This window comes from Naegleria gruberi, assembly GCF_000004985.1.
Source record: "Naegleria gruberi genomic scaffold NAEGRscaffold_26, whole genome shotgun sequence".
NCBI lineage: Eukaryota > Heterolobosea > Eutetramitea > Acrasida > Naegleriidae > Naegleria > Naegleria gruberi.
This window is the reverse complement of record NW_003163301.1, coordinates 270,496-288,915: the sequence shown is the minus strand read 5'-3', so window position 1 is coordinate 288,915 and position 18,420 is coordinate 270,496. Positions and strand designations below refer to the sequence as shown.

General features: G+C 31.8%; 11 protein-coding genes and 1 non-coding gene across 12 annotated transcripts; 6 read left to right on the top strand and 6 right to left on the bottom strand.

The window, feature by feature from the left end:
• Positions 1-175: 175 nt before the first annotated feature.
• Positions 176-3,725, top strand: NAEGRDRAFT_79908 (uncharacterized protein; the record flags this gene model as incomplete). Its single annotated transcript, XM_002676802.1, has 1 exon — positions 176-3,725. One exon carries the CDS (start codon positions 176-178, stop codon positions 3,689-3,691), a length of 3,516 nt encoding a protein of 1,171 aa, XP_002676848.1. The 3' UTR covers positions 3,692-3,725.
• Positions 3,726-3,732: 7 nt separating this feature from the next.
• On the bottom strand, positions 3,733-4,668 carry NAEGRDRAFT_68061 (uncharacterized protein; the record flags this gene model as incomplete). Its single annotated transcript, XM_002676707.1, has 1 exon — positions 3,733-4,668. One exon carries the CDS (start codon positions 4,666-4,668, stop codon positions 3,733-3,735), a length of 936 nt encoding a protein of 311 aa, XP_002676753.1.
• Positions 4,669-5,648: 980 nt separating this feature from the next.
• NAEGRDRAFT_39315 (pyruvate dehydrogenase) lies at positions 5,649-7,014 on the top strand (the record flags this gene model as incomplete). Its single annotated transcript, XM_002676801.1, has 2 exons — positions 5,649-5,752; positions 6,037-7,014. Coding segments are annotated over exons 1-2 (1,080 nt in total), but the record flags the coding sequence as incomplete, so codon positions are not given.
• A 1,267-nt stretch (positions 7,015-8,281) lies between these two features.
• NAEGRDRAFT_49395 (uncharacterized protein) lies at positions 8,282-9,022 on the top strand (the record flags this gene model as incomplete). Its single annotated transcript, XM_002676800.1, has 1 exon — positions 8,282-9,022. One exon carries the CDS (start codon positions 8,282-8,284, stop codon positions 9,020-9,022), a length of 741 nt encoding a protein of 246 aa, XP_002676846.1.
• A 747-nt stretch (positions 9,023-9,769) lies between these two features.
• On the bottom strand, positions 9,770-10,684 carry NAEGRDRAFT_68058 (uncharacterized protein; the record flags this gene model as incomplete). The annotated part of the gene is made up of 1 exon (XM_002676706.1): positions 9,770-10,684. One exon carries the CDS (start codon positions 10,682-10,684, stop codon positions 9,770-9,772), a length of 915 nt encoding a protein of 304 aa, XP_002676752.1.
• Positions 10,685-10,999: 315 nt separating this feature from the next.
• On the bottom strand, positions 11,000-11,410 carry FM147 (uncharacterized protein; the record flags this gene model as incomplete). The annotated part of the gene is made up of 1 exon (XM_002676705.1): positions 11,000-11,410. The coding sequence occupies one exon, from the start codon at positions 11,408-11,410 to the stop codon at positions 11,000-11,002; it is 411 nt and encodes a 136-aa protein (XP_002676751.1).
• A 267-nt stretch (positions 11,411-11,677) lies between these two features.
• Positions 11,678-12,169, top strand: NAEGRDRAFT_5180 (uncharacterized protein; the record flags this gene model as incomplete). Its single annotated transcript, XM_002676799.1, has 3 exons — positions 11,678-11,788; positions 11,892-12,000; positions 12,051-12,169. Coding segments are annotated over 3 exons (339 nt in total), but the record flags the coding sequence as incomplete, so codon positions are not given.
• A 158-nt stretch (positions 12,170-12,327) lies between these two features.
• Positions 12,328-12,397, bottom strand: NAEGRDRAFT_t340. The gene has a single exon. It is a non-coding gene; the product is annotated as a tRNA-His (tRNA).
• Positions 12,398-12,553: 156 nt separating this feature from the next.
• Positions 12,554-14,137, top strand: NAEGRDRAFT_68055 (uncharacterized protein; the record flags this gene model as incomplete). Its single annotated transcript, XM_002676798.1, has 4 exons — positions 12,554-12,692; positions 13,020-13,108; positions 13,170-13,253; positions 13,538-14,137. The coding sequence occupies 4 exons, from the start codon at positions 12,554-12,556 to the stop codon at positions 14,135-14,137; spliced, it is 912 nt and encodes a 303-aa protein (XP_002676844.1).
• Positions 14,138-14,469: 332 nt separating this feature from the next.
• Positions 14,470-15,546, bottom strand: NAEGRDRAFT_68054 (uncharacterized protein; the record flags this gene model as incomplete). The annotated part of the gene is made up of 1 exon (XM_002676704.1): positions 14,470-15,546. One exon carries the CDS (start codon positions 15,544-15,546, stop codon positions 14,470-14,472), a length of 1,077 nt encoding a protein of 358 aa, XP_002676750.1.
• Positions 15,547-15,744: 198 nt separating this feature from the next.
• On the bottom strand, positions 15,745-16,776 carry NAEGRDRAFT_68053 (uncharacterized protein; the record flags this gene model as incomplete). The annotated part of the gene is made up of 1 exon (XM_002676703.1): positions 15,745-16,776. The coding sequence occupies one exon, from the start codon at positions 16,774-16,776 to the stop codon at positions 15,745-15,747; it is 1,032 nt and encodes a 343-aa protein (XP_002676749.1).
• Positions 16,777-17,123: 347 nt separating this feature from the next.
• On the top strand, positions 17,124-18,319 carry NAEGRDRAFT_33859 (uncharacterized protein; the record flags this gene model as incomplete). The annotated part of the gene is made up of 3 exons (XM_002676797.1): positions 17,124-17,196; positions 17,344-17,579; positions 17,621-18,319. Coding segments are annotated over 3 exons (1,008 nt in total), but the record flags the coding sequence as incomplete, so codon positions are not given.
• Between the last annotated feature and the right edge of the window lie 101 nt (positions 18,320-18,420).

Sequence of the window (18,420 nt, the reverse complement as noted above, 5' to 3'; positions counted from 1 at the left end):
TTATTGCTGAAGAATATATTGGACAACCATCATTGATTTTTGTTGTTGTATTATACATACATTAACATTAAATATTAATAGTAGTAGTATATTTCAACAATAAACTCCGCAAAAAGGGTTGCTCATAGTATTTTAAATATTAAAGATTATTAATTTTTGATCACTCTATTTAATTATGGCCGAGGATAGTGATAGTAACAAGGAAGAATATTTAGAGGATGAAGAAGAATATTCTCTTAAAATAGCTGATGGTGATGATGGTAGTGATTATGATTCTTCAAAGGAGAAAAGAAAAAGGAAAAAAGGTTCCACTAGGAAAAAGAAAACACCAAAGAAAAAAACAAAGGAAAAAGTTGTTAAAGTGACTGTTAAACTTGCAGAACCATCATCAAGTAAAGATGAACCTGAAGATGAGCAAGAAATGTCGGATGAGGAAGATATTGAAGAGGAAAAAACACAACGTAAGCGAAGAAGATCAAGGAAAATAGTTGAAATAGATCCTAATATTCCAGCTGAAGATCAACTTCCTGTAAAATTCGGAACGTCACAAGTTGTTGCTCTTGGTAAAATTGAATTTGAAAATGAAAATTATCACAATGATAGATACATATTCCCAATTGGATATAAGGCAGAGAAAAACTACATGTCTTACAAAAATCCAGGGGATAAGACTGTTTATATTTGTGAAATTTTAGATGGAGGTGAAGAAGGACCAACTTTTAAAATTACACCAGCTGATGACGACAATTCATTTACATCATCAACACCTAGTGGGGTATGGTCACTCGTAATTAAGAAAGTAAATGAGTCAAGAAAGAAAAATTCAAAGACATGTACAGTATCTGGTCCTGAATATTATGGCCTTTCAAATGCTAGGATTAGACAATTAATTGAAATGTTGCCAAATGCTGATAAATGTGTAAATTACAAAAAGAAGTTTTCAAATAATGACGAGGTTGAAACTACAGAAGCAACTGAAACAGTTACACCAAAAAGAGGAAGAAAAAAGAAGGAAGTAAAAGAGACAGAGACACCTAAGAGAAAAAGATCTGTCAAAAAGGAAATTGTAGACGATGCTCTTGAAGAGGAACTAGAGGAAGAACCTATAAAGAAAAAGAAAAAGGTTAAAAAAGAAGAAATTGAGGAAGAAATAATAGATGAAGAAATGGAAGAAAAGGAACCAACCGTTGATTTCTGTGATCCAATTTACTTTGAGAATGATGATCGTCTCTCTGAACCGGTCTATAAGATGTATAGAGAACCATTACCTACACTGCGAGAATATCAATTTACTAACTATACTGAAAATATTTCAGCCTATGGTGGTCATAATGAAAAAATTTATTTGAAATTTAACATGTATACCATAGAAGAAGTTCAAGAAATTTACAAGGAAAAACAAATCAAACTTCCACAAAAGGTAGAATTGGAACTCGCTCAACCAATAGATAATGAACGCAAAGAAAGAGCTAAAAAGGCAAAGGAAGAAAAGAAAATTGTTGAAGAATATGAAAAGGAAGAAAAGAGAACGAGTTTGGAAATTTTAAGATCAATGTGGGAATTACCATATGTTTTTGTTGGTTTTCAACTTTTAAGGCCAATACTTAAAATTACAGAGTTCGATTTTGATGAGTTTGAAGATTCTCTAATTAATCCTCGAGAGTGTAATGGCTTACTGGCAGATATATTTATAAGGTTAGTTAAAGGACCTGCCATAGATAGAAAAACTCTCGTAAGTTTGGATCCAAAATGTGATAAGTGGAAGACTGTTCTGAAAAATAAGTTAGATTCACTCCCTCCAATTTATTGGTTATGGAAAGTCAATCCTCTCATTTTATACGAGTACTATGATTTAACACCAGCATGGAGACTGATAATAATCAAAGCTCTCATGGAATGGAAATTTGAAACAAATCAAAGAGTTTATGACTATTCTAGAAGCAAATATGGCATCACAATGCTTGTTGATCCTATTGGATCGGACCAGGATGGTATTAAATATTGGTACTACGACAGTATTGGTAAGCTTTTTGCAGAATTACCTGCATCACTGTATTCAGAAACAAAACCTCGTTGGGAAATTAAATGTTCCACTAAAAAAGAGTTTGAAGATTTTATTGAGGAGCTCAAAAAGATTAGTGAGGAACTCGAAGAGAATAGTGAAGAAGCCAAATCTGTACCTCTTTTAATATCCTCTCTGGAAGCAATAGTTAACGAGTTGCCTGAACCTGAACCTGAGCAAGAACCATTAAGTGTTGAAGAAAAGAGAAAATCCAGAGAAGAACATCTCACTATAGTTGCAAAAGAGAGAGAAGAAGAAATAGAGAAGCAAAATGAGAGTGAAGTTAAAGAATTCAAAGAGCCTGAACCTGCTGAAACTGAACAAGCAGAACCAGCCGCATCAAGTGAAAATAATCAAACTGTCTCAAGAAGTGGAAGATCTATTAGGAAAGATTTTACTTCCCTTGTGGATGAAGACGAATTAGATGAGTCTAAAAGAAGTCTTAGACCAAGAAAGAGGAAATCTTACAAGGAAGCAGAAGATGAAGATAAGAAGGCTGATAAGGATGCTGAATTTGTTCTAGATGAAGATGAAGATGATGATGAAGACTTTTATTCTGAAGAGGAAGAAGAAGAAGAGGAGGAAGAAGAATATGAAGAAAAGAAATCGAAAGCATCAAAGAAAGGAAATTCCAAAAAAGTCGATTTTACTCAATTCAAGGCTGATCCCACAAAAAGAAATGTTCAACAAAATTCGTTCACTAATGTTAGTGGTGTGAATTTTAATCCTTTGAATAGATCTGGTAATGTTATGCAGCAAATGCAACAAAATAGGAATATTATGCAACAAAGAGTTAATAAGCCTCAAACAGTCATTATGACAGGTTCAACAATTCAAAATAATTTGAGAGATGCCCAAAGCTCAAATATGCTTAGAAATCAAATGATCCAACAACAGCAACAAATGTCTAGAAATGCTCTTCAACAGCAATTAGCACAAAACCCTGCCTTACGTAACCAAGTTTTGCTTGCTCTCCAGAATAACCCTTCCCAGCAACAACAAATCCTTCAAGCTCTCCAAATGAGAGCTGTTCAGCAACAACAAGCTCAACAACAAGCAAATATGCAACAACAAAATATTGCTGGAGTTCAAAATATGTCGAATATTTCAAACGTTGGAAACGTTCAAAATCTTTCATCTTTAACACCAGGACAATTGAACGTGTTGGCACAAATGAACGAGTATCGTAAACAACAATTACAAAGTCAACAATTACAGAATCCACAACAACAACTACCTCAAAATCCACAAGGAATGACAAATCTTAATAAGATAATATTGAATAAGCCACCAGAAAACACTGTAAATAATGCACCAACAGTAATTAATCCAACCATTAACCAACCTACCATTCTTAATCCTCCTCAAATGCAAATTCAATCCCAAAATCAAAGCTCATTACTTCTTCAACTTCTCCAACAAAATACTGCTGCTCAACCACAGCAACCACAACAACCACAACCACAACCACAACCACAACAATTCCAAACATTTAATCCTCTCATGCAACAAACTGTTGCCATGCAAAATCCTCAACAACCAATCATTAATCAAATGGGATCTTCTTCTCAACAACAAGATCAATCTGAGATGGATGGATTATTCTTAGGGGAAGATTCATTCGTTTAAGGAAAAATAAATCTTGAATGGAGAAAACTTTTTTAAATTGTTTAATGTTTTACAACTTTTGCACAAAGACAAACTATGTCATCTATTTTTCGGTGTTGGTTTCTTGCAATTTCTGCAAGCTCCCTCGCTAACTTTGGAACATCATCTATGCTACCATTTGGAAATATTTCATTCACATATTCTGCCACATAATCAGTTTTGATATTATCGAAAAGTCCATCACTTCCCATTATAATAATATCTTCTTCTTTGAGAGTTATAATATTAGTTTCTGTCACAGCATCTGAAGGGCTATCATGAAAATATTCTTTTGTTTCAATCATTCTTGGAGGTAAAAAGCTTAATTGATATGGTGCTTTACCTAAACCATTAATAATACGTGAACGATCCTTAGCAACAAATAATGTCTGTTGTTGATTTTCTATTTCAGATTTTCTTAAAATCATAAAACCACTATCTCCAATATTGGTATAACTTAGAGAACAGGTTAAACTATCAAGGTGTAGCACGCATGCCGTCGTACTACCAAGAGGTTTATCAATATTCAATTGATTATAATATTCTAATTCTTTGTCATATGCCATTGTTAAAATTTCATTTGGTTTCAATACTGTTCCATTGTGAGAATTAATTAAACATTTTTCTTCCTCACTTGCATAATATTTACAATTATTCATTATATCTCTGCTCACTTTAGATGAATCAACTCCATATGATGACCAACCACCTACACCATCGGAAACTCCTAAATAATAATTAGTATAAAAGTAAAAATCTTCTCCAAGGTTTAATTCGTCCTCTCGTAATTTTGAAAGATCCGAATAATCATAGTATTGTATTTTAGAAAATCCATATACTGATGCAAGAAAACGATATCTTGTTGTTTTTGATGAACAAGAACATGAAATCAACCCATTAGCATCCTCCTTGCTATCAGATAACGATGATGTTATTGTACTTGAAGATTCATCAATCATTTTTTTGGTCTATTGCTTATATTTGTTACTACTTGTTTAAAGTAATTTTATCCACAAAATCACACCACCAATTTTCTATTATTATCGGATGATATATTTTACTACACTGATGAATATATAAATTATATATAATTGAGAGAGTCTTGCAAAATCCACAACAAGAAAAACAACAATAGAACTATTTGTGTAAACCTCTCCTCTCCCTACAACACAGCGATGATGATGATACGAGTAGTAGCAATTATCAAATGATGCAAATTTTTTTCAAAAACAAGAATAAAAAACGAAATCACAAAGAGCCCAAAAACCTTCACAAAAAATATGAAAAGGAAAAAAACTGGTCGTTCCACAGATCAGACCTGAGTTGATTCTCTGCTGCTTACTCGTGATAATGGTCCAACTTGGGACCTTGTAAAAATCAATATACAATTTTTGATCATCTTAGAGAGGAACGTACCGTTTTTGATCCAGTGGGTGGTGACTCTTAAAAATCATGAAATGAATTTTTTCAAATATTTTGAAAATTGTTCAAAAATATCAACATGTACATTTATGTGAATTATACCAAAAATGAAAATGTTGAAGATTGAAAAACAACAATATCAAGTAATAGCTTGCATTGAATTGTTTGAATTGCCTAGCTGATGAATATTGTGTGTTTTTTAATATTGAATTTGCAAACAATATACTTGCCAGAGGATTCTGCATTCTATGATTGACGTGTTGAAACTGAACCGAACTTTACAATACGATTTTTTGCTTGTTCAATAAAATCATCCTAGTGTTTCTTTCAAAATATTGCAAGCAAAAAGTAGTATCATTTGTTATCTTTTCCAACAACAATATATTACCCAAGCCTCTAGCAAAATATTGAGAGAATGCAATCTAGAGAGTTCTAGAGTACTTTTTAATGGATGAGAGGCTTTTTTGTTTTGCTTCAAATGAAGGACAACGGAGATGACCAAAAATCGACACTAAAAAAATGAAAGCCTTTTCAACCCTCTTGCGCAAGAATAATAAATCAGCTAGCATTGTTAACGCTGCTAGAAACTTCTCAACAAAGAATAATACTACTCAAATTGCTGTATGTATATCTTCATTGGATGAATTAATTTACTGTAAATTTGTATTTTTGTTTTTTTCATGTATGAATGATTACGACCCGATTGTTTTAATATTTACTTGTGCTACAATATATGATGTGGATAATGATGATCTTTGTATTCTTTGGATGTTTATGAAATTTACTTTATCGATGGAATGTTTATTAACCATTTTGATTGGATTAACAACAACAAATGATAATGCAAACACAACAATAATACTAAATATATATTAATTATAATTACATTTATTCAACAATAATAGATTACCAACAGAGATGCTGCCAACAAGGCTTTAGATGAAGAATTGGCCCGTGATGAAAAAGTTTTCATTTTGGGTGAAGAAGTTGCTCAATACAATGGTGCTTATAAAATTACAAAGGGTCTCTATGACAAGTATGGTGCTCATAGAGTCATTGATACTCCAATTACCGAAATGGGTTTTGCTGGTATTGCTGTTGGTGCTGCTATGGGTGGTTTGAGACCAGTTTGTGAATTCATGACATTCAACTTTGCTATGCAAGCTATCGATCAAATTATTAACAGTGCTGCTAAGGGTCGTTATATGAGTGCTGGTCAAATCAGTTGTCCAATTGTTTTCCGTGGTCCAAACGGTGCTCCACCTGCTGTCTCTGCTCAACACTCTCAAGATTATGCTGCTTGGTATGCCAACTGTCCAGGTTTGAAGGTTGTCTGTCCATGGAGTGCTGAAGATTATAAGGGTTTGATGAAGGCTGCTATTCGTGATGATAACCCAGTTGTTGTTTTGGAAAGTGAATCTTTGTATGGTCAAACTTTTGAACTCTCTGATAGTATTTATAATGATAAGGACTTTGTTATTGAAATTGGTAAATCAAAGGTTGAACGTGAAGGTAAGGACATTACCCTCGTTGGTTATGGTCGTGCCATGAATCACATCTTTGCTGCTGCTGATAAGCTCGCTCAAAATGGAATTAGTGCTGAAATTATTAATTTGCGTACTATTCGTCCAATGGATATGGTTCCAATCATTGCTTCTATTAAGAAGACTAACAGATTAGTTACTGTTGAAGAAGGTTGGCCAACTTGTGGTATTGGTGCTGAAATCATTGCCCAAGTTATGGAATCAGAAGCCTTTGACTATTTGGATGCTCCAGCTTACAGATGTACTGGTGTTGATGTTCCAGTGCCATATGCTGAAAATATTGAACAAGCTTGTTGGCCAAATGCTGATGTTATCATTTCTGCTGTTAATAAGACTCTCTACAGAAAGAAATAAATTGAATTAATTTTTATTTTTAATTTGAAATTTTTGAAATTAACAAGATTTAAGATTACTGATCTAGCCAAAATAATAGTCTAAAAGAATGCTCATGAACCATTCAAAGTTGTGACATTAGTTACAAATTGCGTAAATGAGTAACATTAAAATTATTAATAAAATCTTATTAATCAATTCTGAATAAGCACACACACTGAGTACTCATTCTAAGGAGTAAAATAGACTATCCAATTTTAATGAAATTGATGTTGAAATTTTTAATGTTGATGTAGTGATGGGTCGGAAGATAAATGGAATTTTTTCACTGTATTGACAAGTAGTCTTTCGGTTGTACCACTTTAAAACATTTAAAAAATGGGACAAAATGTACGTGTTGTTGTATTATCGATAAAATTTATCATCAAAATGTCATTTAAACATTTATTTGTGAATTTAATCTGCCAATGATCAATATATTGACATTTGACAATGATCAGAGTACAACACCTGATGAGTTGGAGTCTAGCAAGGAATTTACTGGACATGCCAAGAGTATTTCCACACTTCAATATTTCAATGGAAAGCTTTATTCTGGTTCTCATGATGCGACTCTCAGACAATGGTATGTTGTTGTTTCGAATATTGTTTAGTTCTTATAATTTAATCTGTGTATATTTCATCTATTTGTTACCATTCCTTTTTCTATGGAAAATACAATGATGATGATGGGTTTCATCACGATGATGTGATAATTACTTTCGTATAACAACAACAACATCCTATTCTTCATCTGTTCTTTTTTGTATCAATTAATTTTGATGATGATGAAATATTGTTATTCTACCACTATCGAATAATGATGATGATGAATTACTCATCAAACAATAATAACAACAAACTTGTGTTCAATTTGACATTATTCATAACGATTACAATAATATTAATTTATTACTACTTTGAATATGACTTTCCAAACTTGTAAACAAAATAATGAATGTTATTAACACTACTACTACTACTACTACCAATACAACTAATATACTACTACTATTAACCAACAAACACACTTTTTTAAAACAATCCATTATTAACAATGTAACCAACTCAATTGCTGATAACAATTTAATAACAATCAATTATAACAATCAATTATAACAATCAATTATAACAATCAATTGTAATAATAATAATAATAATTTGTAATAATAATAGGGATCCAAGTGGATCATGTCTCTTTGTCTTTAAAGGACATGGAAAGTTTATTTCTGCGATGATTACATCACCTGAAGGTGTTATTTATACAGGATCAGATGATGGTGATATAAGATCATGGGCAGCTGAACGTCAAGTCATTCTTCATTTCTTTAAAGGTCACACTAAAACAATTTCATCATTGACATTGCACGGAAAGAAACACTTATATAGTGGATCTTTTGATAATGATATTCGTAAATGGGATGCTGAAACTGGTGAATGTTTACAAACTTTTAGAGGACACACAGATATTGTAACTGGTATTGCTGTTAAAAATGATTACATTTACAGTTCAAGTGCTGATAAAACCATTCGTAAATGGAATACTGAAGATGGTACACTTTTATTGACCTTTGCAGGACACACATCATGGGTATGGGATTTCGTAGTTATGGAAGATGGATTTCACATGTATAGTTGTAGTCAAGATAGGACTGTTAGAAAATGGAATTGCACAACTGGTAAATGCATGAAAGTTATGGAAGAAGCCAAGGATTGTGTTTGTCGTATTGCTGTTGCAAAGAATATTGATGGACTAGGTGGAACCCATCTAATCACTGCTTCATGGGATGGTATTATTAGAGAGTATCGTGTCGATGAAGGTGATGAATTCAAGAGAGAATTGAAAGGTCACTCTACTAAAATTAAGAACATTATGGTTAAAGGAAGAATTCTAGTTAGTGGAGGTGATGACAATGAAGTCAGAATTTGGGATTTGAAACACGGAAAGACCGTTTGTGTAAGTAGTAGACATTGAACTATTCAATGATTTAATTATTATGATCCATGTTAATATTTCAATTTGGTGCTGAACTATTCGAAACTTGTGGAAATTATAATATAGGTATTGAAAGTTAGAAAGCCATTCACTAGTATATGTAGAGGAAAGACCAACAATGTTCTCTACGTTGCAACAAGAGATGGAACAATCAAGGAATTTTCTCTGGAAAAAACCAAGAAGAATTTCGAAGGACTTGTTGAAGATTTGGACACTGATCAAACAGTTACTCACTATGCCGAAAGCAGTATTTCAGTTTAATTATTCACATTCAAGTAAATTATCATGTACTTTGTTAAATTATAATGTACACCAGTAGTAGCACTCAATAATATTACTAGGATCAAATTTTCTCAAATACTGATTCACACAATCATGACTTTAATCTTGAATGTGTCACAAGGATATGTTAATGTTGTAACATAACTAGAACATCTCTGTCTTGAGGTCTGGATTGTGGACCTAACCATTTAGATTACAACGTCAATGAGTCAATGAGTATTTCACATTTCTAGAGATTATCTCTTATTGTTCTTTTTATCTTCTTGATCTTTCATTACATAGAGTTACTAATTTAATTGAAGAGTGCATTGTCAAGAATATACCAAGGTTATGAAAGTATTTGTAAATGGATCGTGGTTGATTCCATAACCATTATACCTAGGCAGTACAATATTTGTTTAAACCTTTCAAATAAGATTATTGCCGATTCACTAAACAACATGTTTATTGACTTGAAGAAATAGCTGAGGTCAAGGAAGATTCCTTAACGACAATAACTTCTTGTGGAATACATTTACATACCCCATAATAGTGAATAGAAACATCAGCACATCTTGCAGTACAAGCACTTCCATAAGTGAGACCATTAACACCACAAACTGGCCTATACTCAACTGGACAATGACACTTTTCCTTTTCATGGATGTATTCAATTTCTTCTTCATGAATGATGTGTTCCCAATCTTCAACCAACTTGGTAATTTCAATTTCCAAACTTTGAGTAGAGTACAATTTTTGCTTCATAATCTTGATTATCTTCAATTGCATCTTGATGGTAGAAATTTGCTTGGACATTTCCTTCTTGGAAATAAGGTATTCCTTATAGATTTCTCTGTATACCTTAACAATGGAAATGTAAATTTCATAAGCCTTCTTCATTTCAAGTTTGTACTTTTTGATGAGTTTGAGATATGATTTAGTCAATTTAGTCTTCTTGATGGTAAGTTTAATCTTGACAATTTCAATTTGCAATTTCTTCAACAAATTCTTATAATATTGAACAAGTTTGCAAGCCTTTGAAACCTTTGCATGAGCAACAATAACCTTCTTGTTATTTTCCATATATTCCTTTTTAATTTTAGCCTCCACAGAATCCAATGATTGCCAAGCAACTTTCAAATCAGATTGATTTTTAGTAAGTTTGCTAATTGATTTCATTTGCTCTTGGAGAGCTTTTTGTTGTTCGGCATAGGAAAGACCACTCAAATCCGACTTTAAAATCTTTTCAAATTGAGTATCAAAGGTATGAGCCAGTTGTGATTGTTTTTTTCCGTAAATTTCCAAAACACAAGTTGAAACCAAAATAACGGCCAACAACAAGGCAAACACTACAAAATTTGGGCGGTTAAAAGTTTTCATATTTTCCTTCCTCAAAAAATTGTTATTCCAATTCAGTGTTCTAGCGAGAAGATAAATGTTTCAATTATTTGTTTGTTGTCGACAAGGTTTGATGATCAGCAACAAAAAGTAATGATGAAACAGGTGTTGGTTTTTTGAAGGATTTTTTTTAATGATGGAATTGAAAATTTATATCAATCACTTGTCAGTGATGTGACCTTATGGTTAAAAGAGACAGGAAAGTCAGTTTACCAACAATACAACCTTAGCAATTAATGTTCATGAAAATTATAATTTAACAATCTGAACTATTGTACTTTCTAATATAATAACATATTACAATTCATCTTCATTGTATAAACTCTCAACGTCAAATGGTTTAATATCAATTACCTGAGAATTTGGATTATTTGCTCTTGTTTCTTCATGTAATTCAAATAAATAATTTTGAATTGTATCCATTAGTGATGAAAAATCATTTTGCAAACAAGCAATTCTATGTCTCTTTGAAGCAACATCATTTAAATCCATATCCGATCTTGGGAAACCATCTTTATCAAGAAGAGATCCTTTTAATCCAACCCCTAACTTATCCAATGAAAGATTTAAATGTAAAATTTCCTTTTCCATTTCATCCTTGATGTTAACTAATTGTTTAATGTATTGTGTTGTTAATTTTGATGGCTTTTCAGGAATTTCATATTGTTTGAAATCTTGCTCGTAGGCAGCAACAGGGGAGTACATCATTTTTTTCGGAATTGGTAATTATTTATTTTAAGAACATTTGTTTGATTCCATTCAACCAAGACCAATCGAACCGAAAATAATAAAACCTAACTGCCGATTTATTAATTGATGATCAACTGAAGTCATTTTCCAATCATTGGTAAATCTTAGAAAGCCATTGTTTAATTCAATTTATTAATAAAAATAAATTAAAAAAAATTCAAAATGCCACCAAAGAAGGCTGCTGACAATAAGAAAGGAGGAGACAAGGGAGGAGCAAAGAAAGGAGGAAACGACAAGAGCTCTGGAAAGGACGACAAACTTGGTACCGTAAAGGAAGTCCAAGCTCGTCATATTTTGTGCGAAAAGATGGGCAAGGCTGAAGAAGTCATGAAGAAGGTAAATTTCTCGGATTTGTTGAATTTATTTGTGACAATATCATATTGATGAATGCGGAATAATAATTTGATGATCAAATATTAATAATAATAATTTAATATAGCTTCAAGAAGGATGGCTCTCAAGAGATGTTAAAGTTCCATCTTCTGAATTTGGTAAACTTGCTGAACAATACTCTGATTGTTCATCAAAGAACAAGGGTGGTAATCTTGGTAAGTATGCAAATAATTATGATCCATTTCAACAATTACTAATCATATAGGCTGGTTCGGAAGAACTAAAATGGTTGGACCTTTCAGTGAGGTTGCTTTCAATACTCCTGTAGGTGAAGTCAGTAAGATCTTCAAGACAGAACACGGTTATCACATTGTTTTGGTTGAAGAAGAAACTAAATGTCAATAAAATCAATTATTTATTAATAATAAACCCAACTAAATTAATCTTAGAATTAAGGCAAAAAACCATTTAGAATAAACTTAAAAAAAGGACAAAAAACTACACTTGTGTAAAGAAGCAAAAAAGCTGTGTTAAAAAAGGTGTAGGAAGACAGGGAATCGGACCCTGATCTTAAAACCACAATCCCATGTTCTACCACTGAACTATCTCCCTTTCATATGTTATTATAAATAAAGGAATATATGTGCAAACAATGAGTTTGTTATATCATATTATTAACCATTTCACCTACTACTAATCAGAAACCTAATATTGTTCCATTTCGCTACTGGAATTCATCTCCAGTGTTGAATTGAGATTAATTAAAAAATGGGTCAATCAATCGTTGGATATTTCACCACTCCGATTCTCAAACAAATTGAAGATAAACAACGTGATGCAGCCATTCAACAACAATTACTAAAACTCAAGACACTGAAAAGGAGAAGAGATTTTGAAATTGCCACACGTATGGCAACAATGAGGGATCGTGTATGGTGGCTCGGAGGTATGGAAATTACATGATGGAATATTCACCACAATGATAATAATTATTTGTGTTTTTAATTTATCATATTATTTAATTCGGAATGAATGCAAAATATTGTGTAGGATTTTATTCATTGATGGCAACTGTTGCTGTTGGAAGAATGATACGGATAAGGCAATTTGATCCTCTGCCATTAAATTATATTCCAATGTTGGTGGTTCCTTTTTGGATGGCCTATTTGAGTATGTTTTTGGATCCAGTTTTAATTAGTTGTTAATTTCTTATGATTTGTTTGAATTTTCACAGCTGATTTTTCATACGGAACAAAAGCAAACAGAATTAATTTGGAAGTTCAAAAGATTTTAAATGAGGAAGAACACCATTGGTTTAATGAGGTTAGTATTTGATGAAGTATTGGACTTGGAATAATATATTGAATCAATTCAAAACTACTAGCCAATGGAAATTCCAGAATTACTTAAACCACACTATCACAAAATGTTTGAGGAACACAATAAGAAACTAGAAGAAATGGGAAAGGTAAGTTTCATGTTTTGATTTGTTACAACCCTTAATAATTGAAAAAGACACCTGAAAAGCATTGGGCAAAATAAATTATTTATTATTGTTTTTTTCTCACGTTTAGTACACTTATACAGATATCTCTGGTGTTTGTGAAAAACAGTGGATGTATTAAGGAAGTTACAATTATTCACTCTTCAATTTGTAAATCATTCTAATGTTCTCATCATTTCAAATTCTTAATTGTTGAAATTATTTTTATTATTAATTAATTATAAAAAATGAATCAACAACAACAACAGATCGGAACAGCATCAAATCAAGAAGATATTACAAGCTTGTTGATGGATAAATTAAAGAATTCGTTAAATCATTCATTATCTAAAGAACAAGAGCAAGAATTATTAGTCATGTTTCAAATGTATGCGAAGGAAAATAAAGTTTCATTGAAGGATATGCACAGTTTAATTCGATCAAATATCGGAGTTGTGATGGATATTGAAGAATTGATGGATTTAGTTCAATTTTTCTCACCTGAAAGTATGGTTGAAGCTTTGAATAATGAAAGTAACGAAAGAAAAGTTGAAAAGATTAAAGTAGATTTTCCAACTTTTATTAAATGTATTAATACTAGATTCCTTGATGAGAATAGATTAACCAAAGAGGAAATTCATGATTTATATTTGAAGGAAATTTTCAACTTGTTGGATGCTAATCAATCGGGAACAATCGGAAAGGCAGAAATATCTCACTTTTTCTCTAGAACATTGGGAGAGAATTTAGTTGAGGATCAAATTGTTGAAATGTGCCATTTTGTAAATAATAATGCAGGAATTCATCAAACAATAACATTCGATGAATTAAAATTATTTGTCAAGGAGAAATTAAACATTAAATTGTAATTGTTATGATGATTTAATTGATTTCTTGATCATCATTATTCCGATTATTATACTCAATCCAAATAATATTGTAAGACCTAATATTGCAATAGACATGATTGCATATTCTCTCTTCGGAAAGAATTGAAGAAACCACTCTTGATCCTTGTGAATAAATGGCTTGTTGTTGTGTAAGAAATTTTCAATAATCGGAACAAGTTGTAGTACATACTGTCACTAGTAACCACACTGAATAATAAAGAAAGCATGAAAAGACGCAAACAATGGCATTGAATCCAAATCTAGGTGTAGTATTAACAGACATTTTTTTATTTAATAAATCTTTCAAGTTGTTATTCATATTTATTAAATACTCGAGTTTTAAGAGAGTTCAATTCTTCTTTCATTTCTGGCACAACCACCATCTTATCAAAAAATCGTTCCAACAATGTTTTGAATTCAGAAATTGAGTGCTTAAAGTAGGAGCAACATTCCAATAGATTTTGAATTCTTTTCAGATGCTGATCTGAGTTAACACTAATGGTTGTTTTGGAGGCGCATATGTCAAGAAGGATTCTCGAAGCATCTGTACGTTTAGAGCTATTGGTTCTATCCAAACCTCTAAGGAGGGGTAGAAAATCTAACATATTATCATGGGTAGTCCACAGAGTTGTAATAATAAATGAAATGGCTTTCTTTGAATTTTGGACTGATTTCGAATAGCTCAGAATATTGTTGGTCAATTTAAATTTCTCATTCCAAACCTCCAAAAATTCATTATTGACCTTATATTCTTTCACTAATTTGGTGTATGCTGCATAGAATTCATTCCTTAAATTCTCCAAATGCTCAGTGGCTATAATGGTATTTAACTTGAGTAATCTTGTTTTGTAAATTTTGGTAATATCCAAGCAAGTTTCCAGGGATTTTGAACTAAACGAAGTCCTACAATAAATAGTTGAATTACAAATTCTAGATTCGAATAATTCTAATGAAAGCTTGATATTATAAAAATGATAATAAAACTTCTTAATCATTTTTTCATCTCTCTCCACAAATGGTTTCCAATTATTGATCTTGCTCAATAAATATGGCCCAACAGTTTCGAATAGAACTTTCAGGCTCTTCTTTGGATAAAAAATCATTAAAGTTTGTCGTGGTGTGAATTTTTTCGAATTTTCCCAATATTCTTCTCCTCTCCTAAAATGTCTGTGTCTGATACGAGTGCGCTTCTTTCGTTTAGACTTGAATGTTGGCTGATGACTATTATCATATTCCAATTCGGAAATAAAATTATACATCAATTTGAATCGAATATGATGACAACAATTAGATACAAATCCTGGATAACACTTCAGCATGGCATACAAATCATTCCTATCAAGAAAATCAAAAACATGACCAATTATCTCTTGTGGTAATTGATTCATTTTTTTTTCTTAATTTTTTTTATCAAATTGAAACTCTTTTTTGAAATTGAATGTTTTACAATGAAAATTGATTACTTCAAAATTGCATAGTTGGCTTAGTCTAAGAAACCATCAAAAAACGAACCATCATCACCATCACCTGAGAAAATACTTTCTTCGGCGTCAAATTCATTTTCGAGTTCAATATTCAAGTCAATTTCAATATTTTTCAGCCAACTCTTTCAGGGTTTCTTTCAATTCTGAGATAAGCTCTTCCTTTTCTTTCAAAAGTTTTCTCAAGTGAGAAGATTCATCTTCTGAAAGAAGGTGATTTTCAATGGATTCTTGCAATTCTTCCAATTCAGTTTCATATTCCTCAAGCAAGCTTGTGTTTTCTCTTCTTTTTTCCTCAATATTTCTTGAAACTGATTGTTCTTTCTTACGCCCTATTGTGTGTTTTCTCTTGTTTAGATCAACCCCAATCAAGTGAGCTTCAATCCAGCTTAATATTTTAGTAACTGTTTTAACAGTTGGTTTGATTTTTGCCTTTGATAAGTTATTATACAACACTCGATCAAAATTCATATTATTGGGTTTCTTTTCTATATGTTTCACAATGGACTGGAGAACCTTTCCATCAAAATGGAATTGTTTGAGGAATTGAATTTCTTTTGTTGTTAAACCAGCTCCATCTCTTAAAGTTGGAGTTTTCATCAATAAAAGAGTTCTCTTCTTATTCCAATCTTGAAAATTCTCAAAGTTGATTGGAAATTCAACAACATTACTTTTCTTGACATTCTTTTGAATAACAAATTCTCCCAATTTGATTGAAAATTGTGTCATGTCAATCTTTTCATTCATCCTCTCATCCATATGTTTTGATTTTTCAACAATTTTTCTATTAAATTTTTCAATTGCTTTTTGAAATTCCACTTGATCAATTTCCTTCTTTAGTTTACCTAGATCATTAATGTTTAATTTCAATTCCACAAATAAATTCACCTCCTTCTTGTTGAGAGCAGCTCCACCTTTTGATTTAGCCATCTTGAGTTTAATGATGAGTTGTTGCTCTTCGGATTCCTTCTCATGAAATTGTTGTGGAGTTATTGTGGTGGATTGTGATGAAAAACAAGTGTGAAAATTCCTTCTCTCCATCATGTGTACCATGTTTGGAAGGGTTAATGAATTTGATCCCAATTTACCAGTAAAAATTCTCAGTTTAACAATAGATTTGATGTGTCTGTTAAACATTTTTTTCAAAACCTTGATGGGTTGCAAACACTGAATCATGCCATTTCAAAATCACGGACATGTTGCATTACAAAAGATTTATCTTCTTGTGATCAAGATTTTGATTGGGATATGTCAGTGATTTGAAATCATTATCAAGTAGTAAGGATTTCAAGTAGTTTTCTTTCCTTGTATTTTAAAATTTAATAATGCCAACAACAATAATTGATTCAATTCAATATCCTCCATAATTGAAGATTTTATAAAACTTTTAAGCAGTGCGGGCAGGCTTGTTGTATTTTTGTTTTTGTCTAAATTTTGCTTCAAGGCTGGCTTTGGTTCTTTTGGTGATTTCAAATATTTAAAAAATGTCCGTTATTCGTATTGGTAACTATCGATTGGGTAAGACACTGGGAGAAGGTTCTTTCGGTAAAGTAAAATGTATGTTGCTATTGATGTTGAAGGGTGGTGGGTTCTAATGATGGCGATAATTTGGATTTTCTATGTTGCTGTTATTATTATATAAAAATAATGATGAAAAAAACAAACGGAATTTAATAATTTAAATATTATAATGATGATGAATAGTGGCCGAACATGAAAGCACTGGACACAAAGTGGCAGTCAAAATTCTCAACAGACAGAAAATTCAAAGTTCAAAGATGGATAAGAAGATTAGAAGAGAAATCAAAATTTTGAAATTGTTCAGACACCCACACATTATTCGTCTTTATGAAGTCATTGAAACAAGCACTGAAATCTTTCTAGTAATGGAACACGTCGGAGGTGGTGAATTGTTTGATTATATTGTAAAGAGAGGAAGAGTATGTATTTTTATAGTAATATTAATGTCATGATTGTTTAGTTATCTGAATCGGAAGCTAGAAAGTTCTTCCAACAAATTATTTCTGGTGTTGAATATTGCCATCGTTATATGGTTGTTCACAGAGATTTGAAACCTGAAAATCTTTTACTTGACAATGATTTCCAAGTCAAAATTGCTGACTTTGGTTTGAGTAATATTATGCATGATGGTGCTTTTTTAAAGACATCTTGCGGATCTCCAAACTATGCTGCTCCAGAAGTTATTACTGGTAAATTATATGCTGGACCAGAAGTTGATGTTTGGAGTTGTGGTGTAATTTTATATGCTCTCCTCTGTGGTAAATTGCCATTTGATGAAGATAATATTCCAACTCTCTTCAAAAAGATTAAGGAATGTTCTTATACCATTCCTTCACATGTATCTCAAGAAGCTAAGGATTTAATTCAAAAGATTTTGGTTGTTGATCCTGTTCAACGTGCCACAATTTCCGATATCAGAAAGCATCCGTGGTTTGTAAAGGATCTCCCTGATTATTTGAAAATTCCACCATCCAACTTTGGTCACGCTAGTGAAAATATCAATATTGATGAAGGTGTTGTTCATGAAGCCCTTCTTAAAATTTCTGATAAGAAAACCATTACTGAAGAAGAAATGGAAGAAGCTATTAATGATATCTCTGATGGTAAAATGAATCGTGTAACTGTAGCATATTATTTAATTCTTGACCATAAGATGAAGTCAGCTATTAAGGATCAATACATGAAAATCAATCAAAAACAGATGGAAAAGGAAACAAGTAATGTTAATAATATTCAAGCTGTCATTAATCCATGGCCAGC